We start from the raw sequence: 21,599 nt of genomic DNA, 5'->3' as shown, positions 1-21,599 counted from the left end.
CGCACAAGACGTTATCTTCAATCGCGCATTGGGTTTTTGTTTTCAACCATTTCGTCTTTGATGTTATTGTGCGACGTCCGAGTCCGACGGCGTACCGTGATTGCCCACCGACAACAATATCTCGTCGTATCGCGGTGATGTTCACTAACGTTATTCGCACGTCTTCGACCGGACACCACACACACGGTCCATCGCGTGCCCGTCATTTATAACGTATCGCGCACGGTGCACCTAGTGACAGGTCCCGTAAAATTGTTACTATTATTTCGGTACGTCGTCTTTCGCGTGTCCGCCGAGCGCCGAGACGAGTAGCTCCACACACGGCCACCGTCGATCGCGCGCGCAGCACCGTTTCGCAGAAAATGTCGTAGCCGCCCGCGCCGCCGCCGCCGCCGCCGATATCGCCATTGCCGCTGCACCTGTTGTAGCAGTGCGGCGACAGACAACAGACGTGTACTGCACACCGCCACAGTGTCGTTCGACATGTCGCCCCGACGCTGATCCGGTCGCACGGTAAGTCCAACGACGTTCGTCGCCGCCGTCAGTCATTACAACTGTTGTCCCATCGCAACCCTCGCCGTCAGGTTTTACCGGTCACTGCGCGTTGGTCGTTCCGTTCGTCGCCGCGTTAACCAGCGACATTGTGTTGGGCGGTAACATAAATTTCCTCACACAAATATTATCCGCCTGTCTGCCTCCAATGGTTTTGGCCTCGGACACTATGCCATCGAACGTTACACAAAGTTGTTGTCCACAACTCACTTGTTGTAAGTGGCGGTGGGCTTTCAGCTACTCATATGAATTATAGATACTTGATTATTATTATTTTCTTAAAGATAACATTTTCAACCTCTAACTTTTTATGTGGGTGTTTGCCAAGTTTAATAATCTACATTAATATATTTTTTGTTACATTCAATTAAAATAATTAAGATCTTTTCATTTATAACTAAGACGGCAATTATAGGTAAAATAATGTATTATGTTAAATATTTTCTTTTCAAACTGCTAATATTTTAATTATAATTTAAATCAAGTGTTTTATCTAGACAAAACTATTAATTTTGAAAAATATATAAAAAAAAAAATTAAATTATTTCACCTAATTATAATAGTATTGACTTTTGAAGCATTTGATTCGAATCTCATAAATCAAGTGTATATTTATCTCGTTAGATAAATTATTTAAGAAATCAAATGTTTTCAACTTAAGGATTTTTTTAATAATTTGGTACTAGTTAAAACATAGTAATTATTGACATACATTCTGATAAGAATATGAAAAGATATGTTTATTTTACTTATTTTACATAGCTTTCTTAGCTTTTAGTTTACGCTGAAATAGTTCAGTGTAAAAGTTCTATATGATATTTTAGTTGATACAATTAAACAGGATAGTATTAATGACATATTTTGAAACTACATAAAGTCTGCCGTATATGTTTTTTTTTAAATTATCTGCCCATAATAAACTTGATACATTTAGTGACTTATGTTTAATATATATATCAAAATTATAAATAGAAGCTAAGATTTTGATTTTTTTTTCATTTATGAGCAGTAGGTACCCAGTTATTGTTAATCAATTTTTATGTTAATATTTTTTTATTATTTATTTATTGATAACATTTCATATTTACAGATTCTGATGATTGAAAATTGTAGATTAATTGAATGTATCATGCATCCAGAAAATACAATGCCGTCATCAACTTATTTTACTGTACTTCAGGTAAGTTTATACTAATGCATCAATATAAGGGCACGCTCATGAATATAATATATATATTTGGATTACTGACATATCCTAAATAAAAACAGTATGCATTATAATCTATTAAAATAAAATGGGATAAAATAACTAGTATTTATTATTTATAAATTTGACAATTCATCAGTATTAAAATTTAAAAAAAAGAATAGCAGTTATTCGTGGATTTATTTCATAGGTGCCTAATACATTTTCTTAAGACATATTATGTAAACATAATTTAGGTAAATAAAGCTTATAACAAATATAAAAATTATGATAAATCATTCGATTTACTCAATAAATTAAAACTTTAACTATTTTTTTTAATAAATAATTGTTGACCGTCTGTTACAGTTGTTAAAAACTGTAAAACTAGTCCTACTGCATGTTTAATAATATATATAAATTTGTTAACCATTTAATCTGTTAACTTTTAATTTTTCATGTAATAATATTTGGTCTAATAGTTTATATTCATAGTAATATATCAAATTAAATTTGTACTACATTAAGACTATCATAAATGTTATTATGTTTTTGCTTGGCCTCTTATATATTTTGTTACTAATACCTATACTAAAATTTCTTAACATAATATTATTTCTTGATTGATAAATATAATGTCGATAGGTATAGATTAAGATATTTTATTTTTTGTTATCGTAATTTAATTTTAACTATCTGGACAGTGGCTTAATTACAAGTAGACAGTAGTGTAATTATATATATACAGTGGTGTGGTGAACAATGTTTGTCTAATGCAATTGCTTAGCCCTTGAAATTGATGTTGAGCTTAAAAATGGATGAATGTATTGCTAATTAACATAATATTTTTTTATATTAAATTGTTGATAATGAAAATTCTAAATTATCATATATTTTTAGATTATATATTATGTTGTATAGTGGGTGGGCATTGTTTAAATACTTTGCTTAGGGTTTGAAATATGCTCGCCACACCACTATATGTATTATAAAGAAATTAGTTCTTAATTACCTTAAAATCAATGTACTTAAAATATATCATATTACTGCAGTTTTAGATTAAAAACTATAGATAAATAACGCAGCTGGTATTATCTTGTCATGGTCTGTTATTGGTAATATTATGATTGCAGTATTTACTTACTTATATTGTGATACAAATAAATTGAAAATAATTTAAATCACATAAACATTAATGACATTAACAATAATAGTATAATGTATACATATTTTCCATCAATTAAAAATATTTTCAGAATTAGCTTAAAGATTTTTACCCATTTATAATTAGTAATTATTTTTTTATTTTAAATAATAGCATTAAGTGTTTTTGCCACCATGTTTTTATTATTAAAAGAAATTAATTAATTTCATAAATTGACTAAATATAATCAAAATTAATGATACTCGTTCGATTTGATGAACAAATATCTGAAATAATAAATAATTATTAACTAATTAAGTTTTAACTTATAATTTACTCATGACTAAGAAAATGTTTTTATCCTTTACTTTACCTATAAAAATCTATTAAACATGCTCAGTAAACATTGAAAAATAGTTATTCAGTCCATAGGATGATTCAAATTATAGATGACCCAGGGCATATAATTACTTTTAATTTTTAAATTTGATTTCTTTAATGAATGTATTTTGTTGTTATTGGTTTATTGACTATATAATATTAGTTAATATGTATAATAGATTAAAATTTGTTAAATATGCAATATACATTTTTGGATTTAAGTTGTATGTATTATGAACAAATTTGTGTAAAATCAGATTTTGAATATGCAGCTTTCTAAAAAGTACAAAAATGCATAAAAATTTTTATTTCTGCTATTTAGAAAATATATATCTAATTGTAAAAAGGTTTATTATTATTCTTTTAATCATTACTTGTATCGTCACACTTATTAAATAACCATGCAACTTAAAAATTTATTCATAAATTGTTAGTTCAAGAAATATGTACGTATATAACATTGTTTTTATTTTAAATCTTTGTATACATAGTAGTAAATATAGTCATTTGATAAAAAAAAAATTTTCTGCACTTATGAATATCTATAAATTTGATTTTAACTTAACATACTTATTTTTAAAATTTATTGAAAAAAACCAAAGTTATTATTATAGTGATTTAAAATAGTTGATTAAAGTTAATTATTAAACATAAATGCTATAAATATAAATATAACTATAATTTGAATATAGCATTTATGAATAATAAATAAACCTCTAATAAATTTACTAATTAAATTTTAATATAATTTATTTTTTTATGATTCATTTATTAAAATAAGGTTTGATTAGTTAAATAATTAGTTATTTTTATTTATTTTGTATATCTTTAGGTATTTATAAATTTCTAAACGCTTAATATTAAATTAAAAGACTAATCTATAGTCTCCAGAATGAACTATTTTACAAGGACCTCTTTATTCAAGTTAAATATTATGACTACAGCATTTCTTACAATCACCAAACTTTTAATTAATATGTTTTATAAAATTTCATAATTTTTAAATTTAACTGTACTTACTTAAAACTTACAGTAAAATTTTAATTTATCAGCATTTATTTGTATTCTACAACATATTATATAGAAATTAAATTAATGTAAAATGTGCTTTAAATATTGATGTTGTGATTGTGAATAGTGAATAAATTCAGTTATTTATGTTGTTAGTTGTTAATTTTGTTATTAATTAATATGTTTTTTTTTTGTTAATTAGATGTTCGAATCAATAACTAAAGATACAAAAAGGACTTTTATAGCCAGGGCATTATGTTTGTTTATGGCATGGGAGAAGTGTCGTAATATAATAACTAGCGAAACCTTCTCCATTGAATTACCTATGTTTATGCATCATGCTACCAGGTAATGAATTACAGTTCATATTTATTTTTATTTGAATTTTTAGTATAAAATATATAGTGTTTGTAAATACAAAATTGTGAATTTTGATAATTATTATTTAATCATTGTAAGCAATGTATAACACTCTCAAAGTAGATATTAAAATACATTAAATTTATGGATTTTTGTAACAAAAAAATTTTATTTGATTCAATAACTTTAAATTTAAATTTGTATGCATATTAAGCATTATTATTTAAAGCAAAAAATACTAGATTTAAAAGTATTTATATTTTATCAGGTATATATTTTAGTGTGTTAATGAAAAATAACAAAGTTGTCTATTTAATGGTTGAACTTAATTTATTGATCAATTTTTGTTTTTGAAATAAATTGTTTATTATTTAAAACAGCAGTTCTCAAACTTTTTTTTTTACGTACCACTCAAGTATATTATTAATCAGTCGCGTTCCACTAATGATTAAAAATAGAACGATCCAAATTACAAATTGTATAGTTAAATACATTTATTTTAAATAATAAATCAGTAAAATACTACAACTGCAGTATAATTATTTTTTATTTATTAGTTTTTAAAATAAGATATGAATTAAATAATTGAATGGGTTTATTATCCAAAAACGGCCCTCAGCGTACCACCATGAAGTCTTTCGCGTACCACCACAGTTTGAGAACCGCTGATTTAAAATGTTTATTGTACAATAAACATTGTACAAAACAATTAAACATTGTGTAAAGTTGTACAATATTATTTTTTTTTACCATTGTATTAATTGATGAAACCACTATCAGCTTTAAATTTTCATTTAAAACTTTTTATTTTCATACTTAAAATTTCCAAATTTAATACATTTTTTTCTATGAATTTTTATTAATTTGTTGGTGAAGTAAACCTTCTTAAATTTTTTTGGTAGGGTTTATTATATTTTACTAGATATCATAACTGTTAATAACAGCTAGTGATATTAAATTAAATAATATTATAATTATTATTTAATATAATATATAATATATAATTTCTTTTTGGGTAAAATGAATTCAACTTATTCTTTTACTAAGAGCAATATATAATTAAATTTTCTTAGAAATATAGGAATTTTTAGGAATTGAAAATAATTTTCTATCATTGTAAAAATAATTGCTCTATTCAAAATATTAGTTTTTTTTATTGTCAAATATGTTATGTGTAATACCTAATGTGTTTATGAATGATTTATTTTTATTAATAATTTTATATTAGTTATTACTTAAATACTTCAAAACATTTTTGATAAATAAATAAATGCATAGTATTTTATATAGTGAGAATAAAATTATTTCTTTTCTTTTTAATTTTTAATGGGAGAATATTTCATATAGCGCTGCTTTAGAATTTAGACTTATTGGGGGCTAAGAGCATTAACATTTGTGACCAACAAAATTGGATAATTTTCAGTGAATTGTTTACTTTGTTCTTTCTAGTACTCGGGCATTAATTTTTCAACAATTTGCATCATATTTCATGACTTAATAATAATAATTTATAAGTATGAGATAGTCATATTTTTATGATTTTAAAGGTAATTTGCTATATGTTTGTTGAGAATAATATATAGTATTCATACAATTAGAACTTATTTTATGTTAAATAATATTATCATGGATTATTTTATTGTTTACAAAATAGTTAAAAATATAATTTTATCATCTTATAAATATAACTATATATAGTCAACATTATTAAGGTTAAACTGTATCTTGTTATTATTATTTTTCTCATGGTCCATGTTGTATTTATTTTACCTATCTTTTTAATTTAAAAATAGCAAATACATTTTTTTAAAGTACTTATTTTATACTGGTTTTCGTTGATTAACTATTAAATAACAAATTCAAACTAATAAAGTTACAATAATTTTGATTTGATAATAATTATTTTACTATTAAAAAACTGTATTAAGTATAATATTATCATACTTTATTTGTTGGCCCTATGTATATAATTTTACTTTTGCAGTATTGTTATAATGTTATGCACTCGCTTAGCTGATCAATCAGTATCTGATAGCATGCTTGAAAAATATTGGTATGGGCAACAATAACTATTACTATTAGTATTATTAATACTATTTAATAAATTAATAAAAATCCAACTGAAATAAAAATTAGTAATCCATAAAATTAATGTGTAATTATTAACTGTCTATACAATACTATATGACTGTGTATTTGTAGTATTACAACATTGTATTTTAAATATGTATAATCTAACACAAATTATGTTTTTATAAGATGCATAAATTATTCTTAACTATATAATATTATCAGTCATAAGTTTGTACATAAAAAAATATTTGAATATGTATATTATTATGCTCTTAAAAATGTTTAAATATGTTTTAAATCTACGGTAAAAAACATTTAACAATATAATAAAAACTCTTAATATGACACAAATATGTTAATGAACTTAAATTCGATTAAATCGTATCCTTAAATTTTAGATTTATAGTTTGTAGATATAAATTTTTTTTTTGCTCATACTTTCTATTATTTTTAACTATATATGTGTATAAACCTAGTATTATGTTTTCTCATAAAAAAAACCTCTAAAAAATGTAAAACATGGAAACTTACTTGTCTAGTTTGATTATATTATGTTAAAATCTATTTTTTTTTTTCAGGGAATCTGCAATAATAATCTTGGATCCTGGTTGGGAAAATATTACAAATAAAATAAAAAATGACCTAAATATAGTTTTGAGAAAAATAGTATGCTCCTTTAAAATGATGAAGGATAAACAAATAGAGGCAACAAAGTATTGTCATTTTTTGATATCTTTAATGAAAAATCCATGGAGTCATCATAATTTTTCAAAATTACTTTATGGAAATCCATCTCAAACTGAAGGTAATACTATTTGTTGAAACAGTTAAATCATAAAAATAAAATAAAATATTAATAAATTAATTTTTAAATATATACCTATTTATTTATTTTAGTCTTGAAATTTATCCAGTATGAAAAAAGTAATATATTTGTTCTGCGCTTGAGAATGCTTTGTGAAGGAAAGTGTGAAAATCAAGCACTAAAACTATCATCATTAGCGATGGATTTGTACAACTCAAATTTAAAAAATAAAAGTCAATTTGAAGATCAAGATTATGAATTTATCAGAGATATTTATTATGCTTGTCTTGAAAGGGCAAATAAAAAAAAGGAACTTATTGGCCATGTAGGTTTTTTCATTTATTTTAATTTTTATTTAACTTATAGTACCTACTAAAAGTTTAATTTAAATGTTTATTTTATTTTAGTTAATGAAATATTCTCCTGAAGAAGATGGTAGGATCCTAATGGAAAATTATTGTAAAAAGATTCAGTCACTTACAAACTTACGAAAAGAAATAAGACCAAGGATTTGTAAAAATATTGTTCTTGTTTGTGAAATGGCTGCTTACATCATGGTTGTGAATTCATTACAAAATTCTGATATTCTTGATAATATTGCTAACTTTATAAAGAAATGGAGTCTTATAGTGATGACATTGATGGAAACTGATTTAAAACCTGATATAGATTACTTCTATATAAAAAATATGGTTCATACATTTATCGATGTTGCACCATCAGCTAGTCATTTATATCTTTTATGCGATGTTCTATATTGTGAAGTAAGTAAAAATATTTATAAAATAATTAATTTTTCAACTTCTAAAAACTAAAGTTTAATACCTATATAATTATATATTTATTTTATTTAAAAAATAAAATTTACCTTTAATGTTCATATTTTTATTACCAAAAAACATCTAAATACAGTACTAAATTATTTATATTAATTCACTGTTTAAGAAACCAAACTTTTAATTTTATTTTTATAAATACCCTATTTTATATATTCATGTACTTATTATTTTCTATTGTGAAGTACATTATATTTTATTATTTTATTATGTTCAAAAAGTTCACTTGAAAATAGAATTTAATGACATTTAATAATGTGTAAAAATGACTTATATTTTCAAATTTAAACATTGCTTTTCCTTATTTTAATATATTGTTCAAAACATTACTGGTTAAAAAATTAATTATTAGTGTAACATTTATATTTTATATATATTTATGAATAATTCAAGACATTTTTTTACCTTGATTATAATATTTTTATCAACCAGAATTATAATGTCCATTCAATATAAATTACATGAAATACTTTGTTTGACATGATTTATTTTAGAACCCATTTATTTATACTTTAATTTATAACACTTAATTCTGTTTTCTAACTGTAGTATGTTTTTCTTTACAGTTTGGTTCTAAATTGCCTCGGACATTATACATAGAAATTTATATCAGAGCATTAACTGCTAATATAAATGAAAAAGAAAAATGCAAACAATTGAGCGATAAAGATGGATCATTTGAATCGTTGAAAAAGTTAGTCCAAGGATATTTGAAATTGGCCAATTTACTTGAAGATATTTTAAGTATATGCCGAGAATGTGTATTAACGGCATATTCTTTAATGCCTTCCAGTGATCTCATGATGAGAGTAGAAAGTTTAGCTATTAAAAGTGGAAAGCTGATCCCAGAAAATCTAACTAATGTTGTTGAAAATTCTTGTAACAAATCTAAAAAAGGATCTACTTTAAATAAACCTGGCCGTAAGCGTAGGTCAAAACTCAGTAACTCTTATCAAGACCCAAAATCTATTCTTGATGCTTCTGAAAAAAGTTATTCCAAGATTCATTCAGATCTTAGTGAATTGAATGATCCATTAACACCAATTATGCAAGAAGACCTTATTTCAGTTATCAAGTATCCTCGTTATGGGACATTTAACTGGAACCTAGAATGGCCTAGGATGAAAATTTTATGTCAACAATATTTAGAAAACTTGGATTTGGTAATTAAGCGAAATACACTGCAACGATCTGATTTAACTTACCTTGACATTGATATTGATGAATATAATAAGTGGACAGAAATAAATATGAAAAAATTAACAAATGATAAAGGTTATTTTAGCAGTGATAATAATTATAGTGATGATGAGTCTATTGCATCAATTGCTTCATCAGGGGAAATAGTGAGCTATAGGAGCAAACCAACTAAAAGTCGTTCAAGAAAACGAAAAGTTGGTTCACGTAAACGAAAAGCTGGTTCTCGAAAACGTCGCAAGGTTAGTCCTAAAAATAAACCAAAACCCATTACTATTCAAACAGAACCTAGAGTTGGTTTGCGACGAAGCTTAAGATACAATAAAGGTACTAATATTGATGAAACTGATGACTCAACAGTTGGTTCCTTGTTAAATGACGAAGCTCAATTCAAAAATACAAATTCTCATAGTGATATTGAAGATAATTCTCATGATTCTGTTTTAGAAGAAACTGATAAAACAACCTTAAAAAATGGTGAAAACCCTAAAAATACCAATCCTCAGCTTAGAATAATACGAGAGAAAAGAACTATCAACAAAAATCAACACAAAGATTTTGACTATTCATGGAGCTTAAGAAAAAAAGGAAAATCTAATAAAAACAATTCAGTGAAATTACCGCGCAATAGTGGCCAAATTAAAAACCCATCTTCTAATTTTGAACTTCCCCATTCCAGTAATGAACATTTAAATATGTTGTCAGAACGAATACCCCAATTAAGTTCATTAGATTTCATTGTACCAGCAAATACAGATCGCATAGTTAATGTAGTACAAATTCAAACAACATCGAACACCCTCACAAATGTATCACAAACTCAGACAGAACGAGTTTCAAATCATCATTCTAATAACGAAATAGAAAAAAAAACTAGTGAAAACCAAACCAACACTCATTCATTGGATGATTTTGTTTCAGTTTATCAATCAAATTCATTAAATACTAATATGAATCCTGTTCAAAATGTTGGAATTCATCAAGGGGAATGTAGTTTTACTGGAAGTGTATCTGTGAGCAATCAAAGGGTTACTACTGATTCAATTACAAATGTTCAAACTACTGTTCAGCAAGATTCAAGTAAACCAATTGGGACACAGGATGTGTTGTTGGATCAAAATCAAATTAACATGGATCATCAACATTGGAATGATATTCAACTACAAAATTCTGGAGAGCGACTACAATCTTCTATCGAAAGTGCTGTACATTTATCCTCAAATGTAATAGTTAGAACATCTGATGTAATAAATCCAAGTCATGTTAATCAAACTACTGGACAAATTACTTATACAACAAAAAAGCCATCTACTTTTTGTGTTAAGACACGTGACCGATTTATGGATTTATCGTTACCAGCATCAATTTCTTCTATATCAACTAATAGTAATCGTTCTGCAAATTTACCACTAGCAATGAACACAAATAAATCAAATTTTGAATCAAAAATTCAACAAAATTCTCCAATTCAAACATCGGTAGGCTTGCAAGTTAATTTCAACAACCAACAGTCTGAAGGTATACAAAGTGTTATGTCCCCAAACGATCAAGGAACACAAGTAGGTACCAATATCACTGACAATAATTCAACTTCAACTAATATATCTTTATTAAATGATCAAATAATGAATTCCACGAATAGTAGAATAAACAATTCCTCAATTGTGAACACTTCATTTATAAAGGAAAATTCATTTGATAATTTAAAATCAAACATTCCTATGATAAATCCAGTTTCAAGTATACAAACTCAAACCTGTGCTGGTTTACGACTACCCAATGAAGTTTCTCATCCTAATGCTTCAGTGATATCATTAATGATTGCTTCAACACAAAGTCAGGTTATTAAATCCAATGTGCATAATTCAGCGTATACATCTCCACATAATCAAAGAATGCAGCTTAATGATTTGAGTCACACTTCTCAAACAAATAGGTCTGATGAACAAAAAAAGATTGACAATTTAAAATTAATAAGTCAAACATTTACTGCTACATCAGAAGCAATCAAATTTGTTACTAGTAGTACAGAATCGCAACGTCTTATTCAAAGTACGGATAAAAACAGTACATCAAATCTTGCAGTTTTTCAAAGTTCTTCAGAAGGTGTGTCCCATATTACCCAAGAAAATGATCCAAGTTCTAAATTATCAAATAGAGGACGAGGTAATATGAGAACTTATGAAAGTAAAACTAGAGCTCTTAAACAAGCTAATATGTCTGATATGTTTGTGTTTGAAAAAGGAACATTATATGCAGTTCAAGACGACATTGTTAGTCATATAGAGCCAACTAAATCAGTTATCTCGCCAAGAAATAATACTCCTACTAACGTAAAAATGCAAAATCGACAATCTAAAGAATGCTTGGAAAAGCCAAAACTTTCCCCAAACGCTTCTCCAAATATAACAATTACAGGCTCAATGTTGCCAAGATTTCAACAAGTTTTTGGTAAAACTAAATTTCCAAATTCAACTGTTATTAATGACACTGCTTCTTTGTGTTCAACTAGTGTGGCAAGTAATCTCTCTTCGAATCTTGGGCCAATTATTAATCGAACAAATACTTCAACGTCACGTGTGTATTCATCTTCAAAAGGTGTACAGACTAATCATGATGTTGATACAATTAACTCTAATATGAACTGTATACCACCTAAAGTAGTAGAAAATAAGCTCCTGCATACTACTGTTAATATGTCGAAAACTAGTAGCGTTATGGCGCTTGGGAACAACAAAAACAATGTTATAATGACATGTAAAGCTGTTACTTCTGCAAACAATATCGCACAAGTTTCAGCATCGACTAATCATCAAATTATTACCAGTAACATTGAAATTAAAAAAGGACTTACTGGTATGCCTATTTCAAAAGTTCCAACAACATTTACTACTAGTTGTATCAATTCGTCAATAGCATCTTCTAGTTCAAATTTAATATATTCAATTCCTATACTAAATGATTCAAAATCTAATGCTAATATAGAGAAACCTTTACAAGGTGTAACACAATTACAAAGACAACTTAAGATGTCCCCATCAATAATTCAAACAGTGTTACGAAAACATCCTACTTGGCAACAAAATAGTTTTCGTCAGGGTAAACAAAGTACAGAAGTACAGGCATCCTCAATAGAAAGGATTTTACCTGCAAATGTGGCAAATATTGTCAAAACTACTATTGAGTCTTCAAATAATAAAATCTCAATAAGTACTATTAAACCAAATCTTCCAGAAACTAATGTTAGCACTTTAATGATGGAACAAGTGAGAGAGTTTGAATCAGTGTTAGAAGAAGTAAGAAAAACTTCATTGATGAATGAAATGAGTACAGCTAGCATGTTACCACAAATAAATCATGAAATAATACAAATTCCTTCTCCTACAGAAAATGTTGACTTGCTTAATAATGATAGCAATCAAACATTATTTCCTTTGAATAAAAAATCTAATATAAATACTGAACGAGATCGTTGTTCATTTTCATTTTTGAATCAAACATTGTCAAATGTAAATGATTTAGCAAATGATGATAAAGAACCAGTAACAATACAACCAACTATACTTTCAGTTCGTAGTGTTACTCCCACTCCACCGTTAACATCACCTAATAACAACAATGCGTCTGTTAATCCAGTTGATACTCAGTGTTCAAAGCAAATAGCAAATAAAGTAAAACCTGTTATTAAGACACCAGCAAGTTCGCCATCAACTTCAGCTGTAAAAGTTCCTGTTTTGCAAAAACCTTTGCCTAAATTACAAGAAGATGAACAAACAACTCAACGGATATATGCAATACTTGATAAATATGCTGAACAACTTCGTAATTCACCAGAATTGAAAAATAAACCAGCCCCAAGACGTAGAACCAATCCACCAACCAATCCAAGCATGAATGCCAAACGTAAAAAGACGAATCAATTAAATTTAAAAACATGTTCTCAACAAACTTCTTGCTCATCATCTGGTATGGAAATGAGTCCTACGTCTGATATGCAAGCTATTGACAGTGAGGACAGTTCTAATGCTGTTAGTCATTTTTCACATATTATTAACTCTCCGTCTAGAAATTCAGATGAACAATCTACAGTGATTTCAGAAACCCCTTTGATAGAAAATGCATTAATTAATGTTAATGATGTTATTAAAAAAATTAATATTGAAGCTGAAATGAAGTCTAAAGTTTCTCAATCTACCCAAATTGTTGTAAGTGGTGCGTCTGGATCTTTTTTATCTATACCTGATGGTAATGCAGCAAATGTTAGACTACTTGTCGCAGCTGGGAATAATCAAAAAATGTACCGACTGCATTGTCCTGTAACTGGACCAGGACCTGTAGTTTTTCATCAAATTACCGCTAAAGATTCTTGCTCAAATGACGTTAAAATGGCATCTAATATAATAGGACAGAATATTAATGAATCAACCATCTTATCAGCTTTATCAGCAGCAGATGATATACAAATTTCCAATCCAAGTTTAGGAAGTGAAATGTTACATAATACTTTACAAAACTTTGAACATAAAATAAATAAACCTGATATTCTTTTGGAGTCAATGGAAAAAGCTCAAGTACTTGATAATAATGAAAAACAATTGTCATTTCCAGTAATGAAGAAAAATCAAGCATCTCAAAGTACATTTAGTGTCATACATACCCTTCCGTGTACACCTAAATCAGAACCAACTGATAATAATGAATTATTACCTGAAGCTCAAAATAATATTTCAGAAAGTGTTCATAAAGACTATTGTGATAATGAACAAAATACAAACACGGACCAAGAACAGATTAATAACTCTAATATGAATCAATTTGTTAATAAACAAGAAAAATTAAGTACAACTCTTAAAAATGAGGCACCTTTTATTCCACCCGATTCTTTAGAAAGTAGTAGTCTTCCATATGAAGATATTGAGTTTCCATCATTTCACGCTCATGATGACGAAGAAGAAGAAGAAACTGATGAAAATTTAACCATCGCCAATAATAAAAACAACCAACAAAACACATCAAACCCTGATGAAAACAAATTTGAAAATACAAATGTAAATCAAACTTTGATTGATCGTTTAAGTGACAATACAGTAACTAATGATGTAAATGATGTGAATGATGTGAAGTGTGAGAAAAGTACAATAGTTAAGCAAGAAAACAACACAAGTGATGTTACTATTGAGGAAAGACCTAATATTTTAGAACTTGCAAGCCCTAAAAAAGAAGAAGAAGATAACAAGTCAAGTATAGTGTTAGACAATGTTGCTGTTGCTTCGGCTCCTGAAATCATTACAACAGTCAACCAAACATCTAATGATTGTAAGTACTAATTTTTATTATTGTATCATTAAATTATTAATTTTTAATACATTGTAATATAAAGATATAAATAAGTTTAATTTCAAATCATACTTCTATTTAATTGCTTGCATGGTTCAAGTTTTATAGCCTATATCAGTAGTTTTCAACTTTTTTAACCATACAGCACACTTCATCTCCTACAAAATTTTCGCGTTAGATTAATGATTAGTGACTAACCCATATAATATGTAAAGTATATTTTATATATACAAATAAATACATACTAATAAAACTATTAATAGATTTTTTGCCGCACACTTCAAGAGCGCTCACGGCACACCGGTTGAAAACCACTGGCTTATATTCATAAAATAAGCAACTTATATATATATATAATATGTTAATTACCTATAAAGAATTTTAAAATATGTTTTGGAATATAATGAATAGTTAATAGTTATATATATAATATATATATAATATTTAATAATAATTACTAAATAAATTTATAATAATTTATTGTTATATTATTATTACATACTTTTATATTTATTAATTGTATGATAAAAAAATAATAAGTATTAAAAAAACCAAATATAATATAATTTTTCTTAGCTTAATTACAATTAGACAAATATATATATTATTATCTAACATTCTTTTTTAGTTACAATAAATTACAATAAAATATAAAAATACACATTTTATTTATATGGTAGAGTGCCCTAATTGATTTAAAAGTCGATTATTGTTAAAGGATTTCATATATTTTGAAATTTTTAGTAACAACCATCTTTACATAACATTTTGGTCACATCATTTTCTGTTGTTTTAATTTATTAGTAGACTCCAAAAATACTCTTATATTATAAATAATTTATTTTACTTCAACATTAAAAACCATGAACATGAATGACATATTTCTATTTTCTTCATATTATTATTAAATTAATACTAATAAAATAATTCATTTAAAGCATTTACCTAGCGTAAATACTTGTTGAAATTGTTATTAATGAACTCAATTCTTCATTTGTTTTGTTCTCAGATAAACAAAAAGAGGAATTATCACCAAAAGCTGTAAAGACTGAGTGTGAATCAGAAAATGAAAATGAAAATACATTAAGTAATACTGTATATAATATGTTAGACAATCAGTCTGCCTCCAGTACTCATACAAAAATTGGATCATTGACACTTCGTTTAAAAAATGACAAATCAGCTAAGAACTGGATTAATTGTTTATCTAAAATAATGCTTCCCGGAACTGAAAAAATGTTAGAAGGTGATAATTTAAAACGATTACAGGAATCATTTCAACGTACCAAAATAAAAACTTTTAAGGATTTGAAAGTATTTGTATTTGAGCAATGTAAAAAGTTTGACAATAATGTTGAAACGCCTAAAGAGTATGATTTATATGAAGATATTGATGGGCTTGGTGTTGATAAACCAAGTACAAATGAACTATTTCCTGAAGTGGCCATATTAAATGATTTAGATAAATCTGTAAGTCCGACACTCAGCCTATTACAAGCATCTACGTCTAAGTCAAATGATACTAATGCGTTACAAGCTAGACGCAAGTCGGTTTTGTCTCATACAACTACTTCTACCGTTATTCCAACTGGTGTTGAACAGACCAATGTTGTTTGCAAGAAAAATAAAACAAAAGTTTCATTTTTAAAACAAGCTTTATATAATGAAATGAATCAAGACTCTAATGATAGCGAGACCAAACCATTTATAAATGGTATCAAGACTGTTTTAGATTCAATTGAACAAATTGATTCATGTCCAGAATCACCATCAAATACTATTGCTATGGATTCAGAAACATGCATGTCCGAAGATAGTACTTCAACAATTAGTAGTGGCACACCACATTATAACTTCCGTAAAAGTAAACGCAAAAACGTTGAAGAAGATGGATTTATTGAATCTCAAGTAATAAAGCGAATGTATAGAGGTCGCACGTCAGAAGAAAATGAAGAAAAATCTGAACTTCCTAAACTAAATAGTATAAAGACCCAGGCACCTGAACAAAAGCCAGTAGTTGAAAAGAAAGAATGTAACAATAGAAGAATTTCAAGTCGTCTAAAAAACAATAATGTCAAGAATAATCAGCACGTATCAAACAAATCTCCGCAGCTAGATATTTCACCTTGTAAGCTAACATCGACACGATCATCCCTCAGGAGAGTTTCTAGAAAAACTACTTGATTAATTTCAGAGTTTAAGTTTAAAAATATGTTGTTTATTAAATGCTACATTAAGTTACCATTACTAATGCTGGAGGATTATCTAGCACAGAAATCAGAAAATATGTAGTCATTAATTTATAATAAGTATATATTATATTATAGTATATATACATAAAAAAAAAAAAATCAAAATTATACAATTTCATTGAATATTGCCATTATTTACACTCAGTTTGGTTTTGCTTGTTACTATAAATTATCATACCCATTTTTAAATTGTTTTCTAACCAAATTATATTTGTTTTTTTTTTTGTTATTACGAATTTCTATATTAGTTAATATATTTTACTTTATTTAATTTAACAATTTGTATCATAAATTGAATACTTAATTAAATATTAAAAAAAAAAAAAAATCATTCTCATGTATGATTAAATATTTTATTATCATACAATAAATTTTAATGAGTAGCATTGTACATATACATCAATGATTTAGTATTATAAATAATGTATTTTCAAATACAAGCCTTATGTTTAACTTGTTCACTTGTTTATTAAAAAGTATAAAAAAAATTTGATCGTACTATAATACATTATTCATTATTTTTCTTTCATCTATAATCGTATGGTTTAAATTTAAACTTTAATTTTTATCAAAAAACCATAAAAGATAATTTGACTTGTTTTTTCCCTAGATTGTATCATATTAAGTAAGTAAGGGGTATATGGAAAATTAAATCTATATATTATTAATTTCCTTTAGTATTCAAATATTATTTTAGTTACATGTATACATCAATATTTAATTGTATTATTTTATAGTAAAAATACATGAATTTTTAAAATGAAAAATATAAGCCTTTAAAAAATGCTTTGAAAATTAAATGTTAAATTATTTAAAAAATTGGTTTTCCAAATATTTTTACTTGTACCCTTTGCTTACATGTTAACAACTTTTTTTATCTAGTTGAATGTAATAAACTATGTATTATTTATACTTTTTAAAAAGCAAACTTATAAGTTGCATCTAGTTCAAATTTATTTTACAGTTATAAAACTTATTTTAAATTAAATTAATTAAGTTTCATACTTTTTAAACAATAAACTTAAAAGTAGCATCTGGTTCAAATATATTTTACAATTAAAAAATATTTTTATTCATTATTTTATTATTATTACTTTAAAACTAAATCATTATATTATATATACACACTGTATAAAAATTATATTGTTTGTATTCTTTTTTTTCTGGTTTTGAATGCAATTTACCTTAATTATTAATAGAATAGATAATTTTACAAGAAAAAAAATTACCATAATTTGTTTTATTATACATTCATTGGTAAATTTATTTTGTTATCCTATTAAAATAATTATAATTTACAATATTTTCAATGATGCTAGAGACATTTGTACTTGCATTAACAAATATGATGGAATGTATAATAAATTATACAATTTATTTATACAAATATATATATTTGCTTCCCAGATAATGTACTTAAATTGTTATCAAAACCATGTACAAATATTTGTTATATTTATGACAAATAAATATATACTACTCAGATAGAAATTCAGTCAAATGTATTATTCAATAAATATATATATAAATATATATATTTTTTTTGAGAACTCTATAAAAGAAGAGTTATTTTCAATGATGTATATAGAACTAGTAATAAAGTGTAAAACTTTGTAATTAACTTAAACATTGTTTTGTTTAATTTGTAAATCTGTTTGTAAAGATAACAATAGTGTACTATTATAATAGATAATTGTTTTTGTTTATTATTTATTTATATATACTATTTTGTTTTGAAAATTACCAAAGAAATTGAATACATGAAAATGTTTATTGAAAAGTTAAAAATTAAGTAACCAATTGTATAAATATAATTTAAAAATGCAACATTTTGAGAAAATAATGTATTGTTCATGAAAAAGACTTAATGTATTTATAATATAAATTATAATTATTTAAAGAAGAATCCCTCGTCTTTCCAATATGTATTGTTATTTTATTAATTGAATTTGTAAAAAATCTTAAGTGCAACAAAATGTTGAACTATATAAATTTAAACTAAAATAAATCTTTATGTTATTAATTTGAAACAGAACAATTTTAACACTCAAATATTTAATTTAATTTGCTCTTACATAGAATTTCCTTTAAGTAGCTTTATTTTATATTCATTTTATTTATTCATAACTGAGTATTTTCATTTCATAGATTAACATTGTTTAATTTTAATTTATTTTTAATTTTCACTGTTAATATGTTAATCTGTAGTGAGATTTTGTTTTAATTAATTTTATTTTTGACCCACATCCCATTTTTTTATTGTATTTAAGTCGATTGTTTTTGTAAGTGATTGGTCATTAATAACATTAAACCAATGTTATTTCATTCTAAATATAAAAAAATGACTTAGGGATTTTTACATATTATAAAGAATATAAATCTTATTTGCTTCAGTAGATAAGTAATGTGATAGTTTTAAGGATTTATTGACTGCTGTTCATGTTAAACACAAGCTGATTTTGATTTAGTTTACTTTGTCTTTGATTTTAATACACTAAATTTGATTTTGAAAATTCTTTTGTTTTTTTTTTAAGTTAACTTTTTCCTTTTCCAGACTGCATGAATGCATTTTTCTAATTGTATTAAACATTTGCTGAGTTGTTACTAACTACCTAAACATAAATATATTATATGATTGAATGATTAAATTTAATTATTTTTATGCTCTAAAAATCAAATATTTTGATGAATTGTTGAGAAGTTATTAATTTTCTGTTTTGGAATTAAGAATAATTAATTTAAAATTAATATTAATAGACTTCAAATTAACAAATATTTACATATTTAATACAATTAATCACGTAGGTATCTTATGAAAGCAATCATCATATGAAATAGAGATAAGAGATGGGTATATTATGATATTTATCAGTCATTACTCACTGTTCATGGTTTTAAAAATACGTTCAATTATTTATATTTTTTATCAAATTATATATAAGTATGAGTTAATTGAACTTAATTTGTAGAAAAAAAATACACCAATACAAAATATATTTTTCTTTCTCTTAGTAAAATAATTTAATATAAAACTAATAAGTAATGAAAAATGTGAATTTTATACTTTCTAATCAAAGATAAAAATACACATTTTTTTAACAATACTATAAATTGAAAACTGTTATAAATTAAAAAATTGTTATTTGCAACAGTTTAAGAATGAAACCCCAGGTTACAACCATTTTTTCTGTTTAGACCATACAACATAATTTTAAATGTTTTTTTTTTTAAATTAATATGTATAAACTTGATAATAAAATCATACTTAGGTAGGTACGTTATCTTGTATTTAACCTGCTAGTCATCAATTGAATCAAAAATCTTAATCATTTCAGCATGTATGTAGTCCACTATACATGGACGATCATATGAAATTGTTCAACTGTCTGCATGGGCATAAATTTACCATGTTAGAAGGGGGGGCTATAATTATAAACATAGAACAGGCCCACCAAAAAAATTATTGGTAATTACAAGGGTACAGATGTTGTTGCATTTGCAACTTTTCCCTATTTTTTCATTATATTATTATATTATTTTATTAGTACATTTTATATGCATGTCAAGTAAGTACAAACTAAAATCTAAAAGTTATTATAAGTAAAAATTTTTACAATTTTTGGATTTTTATTGCAATTTTATTGAATTTACTCATTTATATTTTATACATCTATTTTAGTTATGTATTCGACACTCAATCGTTGTAACATCTATGTTATTTTATAAAATAAACATAATTTCAAGTTGGTAGGTACAAAAATAATTTGTGAAATATGACTATTTGACAATTTTATGCAGTATATTGTTATAATTTGTTGTTCAACGTTCAGCCACTTTGATTAGAATACTGAATTATTTATATTTATTTTTTTGGTAGGATTTTAGATTATAATAATAAATTTAAAATATTTATAACAAAACACTACCTATTATTTTAAGTGCAATTTTTGCCTTTTGGTATTTTTTAGTGTAATACTGCTATCAATTTTACTAGTTTTTTAGTACTATACAACATCCGTGCTCCAGTAATTACTAATCTGTTCATCAATAAAAATGGTATTATGGAAATTAAATTTAGTGAACATTTTAAGTATCTAATGTCATTTGTTATGTAATTAAACCAAAAAACGATTTGTCAATTACTGACTTTGTGTAAAAAATACAGTTTTATTGATTTTCCTTTGCCAAAGTACCAACTAGATTATTACCACCTCAAAGAATAAATAATTACTGACAGTGACTGACAAAATAAATACACAAAATTGTAAAATCATCATTCATCACATTCATTTCTCCATTCATAGAATTCAAAAACAAGAAATGTTCACCTAATGTTTATACCAGAATTTAATAGGTATACCTACACGATAACATTTTCAAAATATTTTTATTCTTTTTTATATAGGTATTCATAGACTTACATTTTTGATTTTTTCTCCATAATGATCTATTAATATTTTTTGAT

The 21,599-nt window shown here is 25.5% G+C and overlaps 1 protein-coding gene across 2 annotated transcripts; it reads left to right on the top strand.

Annotated features, from left to right (window-relative positions):
* The first annotated feature begins 8 nt into the window (after window positions 1-8).
* Window positions 9-19,647, top strand: LOC132924608 (protein PF3D7_1417600-like). 2 transcript variants are annotated; one of them, XM_060989016.1, is made up of 8 exons: window positions 9-513; window positions 1,643-1,732; window positions 4,477-4,622; window positions 7,286-7,512; window positions 7,605-7,837; window positions 7,920-8,276; window positions 8,915-14,861; window positions 15,892-19,647. In XM_060989016.1, exons 2-8 carry the CDS (start codon window positions 1,649-1,651, stop codon window positions 17,064-17,066), a joined length of 8,169 nt encoding a protein of 2,722 aa, XP_060844999.1. In that variant the 5' UTR covers window positions 9-513; window positions 1,643-1,648; the 3' UTR covers window positions 17,067-19,647. The 2 variants fall into 2 exon arrangements, with proteins under 2 accessions (XP_060844999.1, XP_060845000.1); XM_060989017.1 differs by having other exon boundaries at window positions 9-767.
* Window positions 19,648-21,599: the final 1,952 nt, after the last annotated feature.

The sequence above is a fragment of the Rhopalosiphum padi genome, chromosome 3, assembly GCF_020882245.1.
Source record: "Rhopalosiphum padi isolate XX-2018 chromosome 3, ASM2088224v1, whole genome shotgun sequence".
Classification (NCBI taxonomy): Eukaryota; Metazoa; Arthropoda; class Insecta; order Hemiptera; family Aphididae; genus Rhopalosiphum; species Rhopalosiphum padi.
The sequence above is the reverse complement of the archived record's forward strand: the minus strand, read 5'-3'. Positions and strand labels throughout refer to the sequence as shown.

Coding starts and splice junctions, on each gene's coding strand:
- LOC132924608 (XM_060989016.1), top strand. CDS start 1,649: ATGATTGAAAATTGTAGATTAATTGAATGTATCATGCATCCAGAAAAT. Junction 7,838..7,919: donor AAAAGGAACTTATTGGCCAT/GTAGGTTTTTTC, acceptor ATTTTATTTTAG/TTAATGAAATATTCTCCTGA. Junction 14,862..15,891: donor CAACCAAACATCTAATGATT/GTAAGTACTAAT, acceptor TTTTGTTCTCAG/ATAAACAAAAAGAGGAATTA.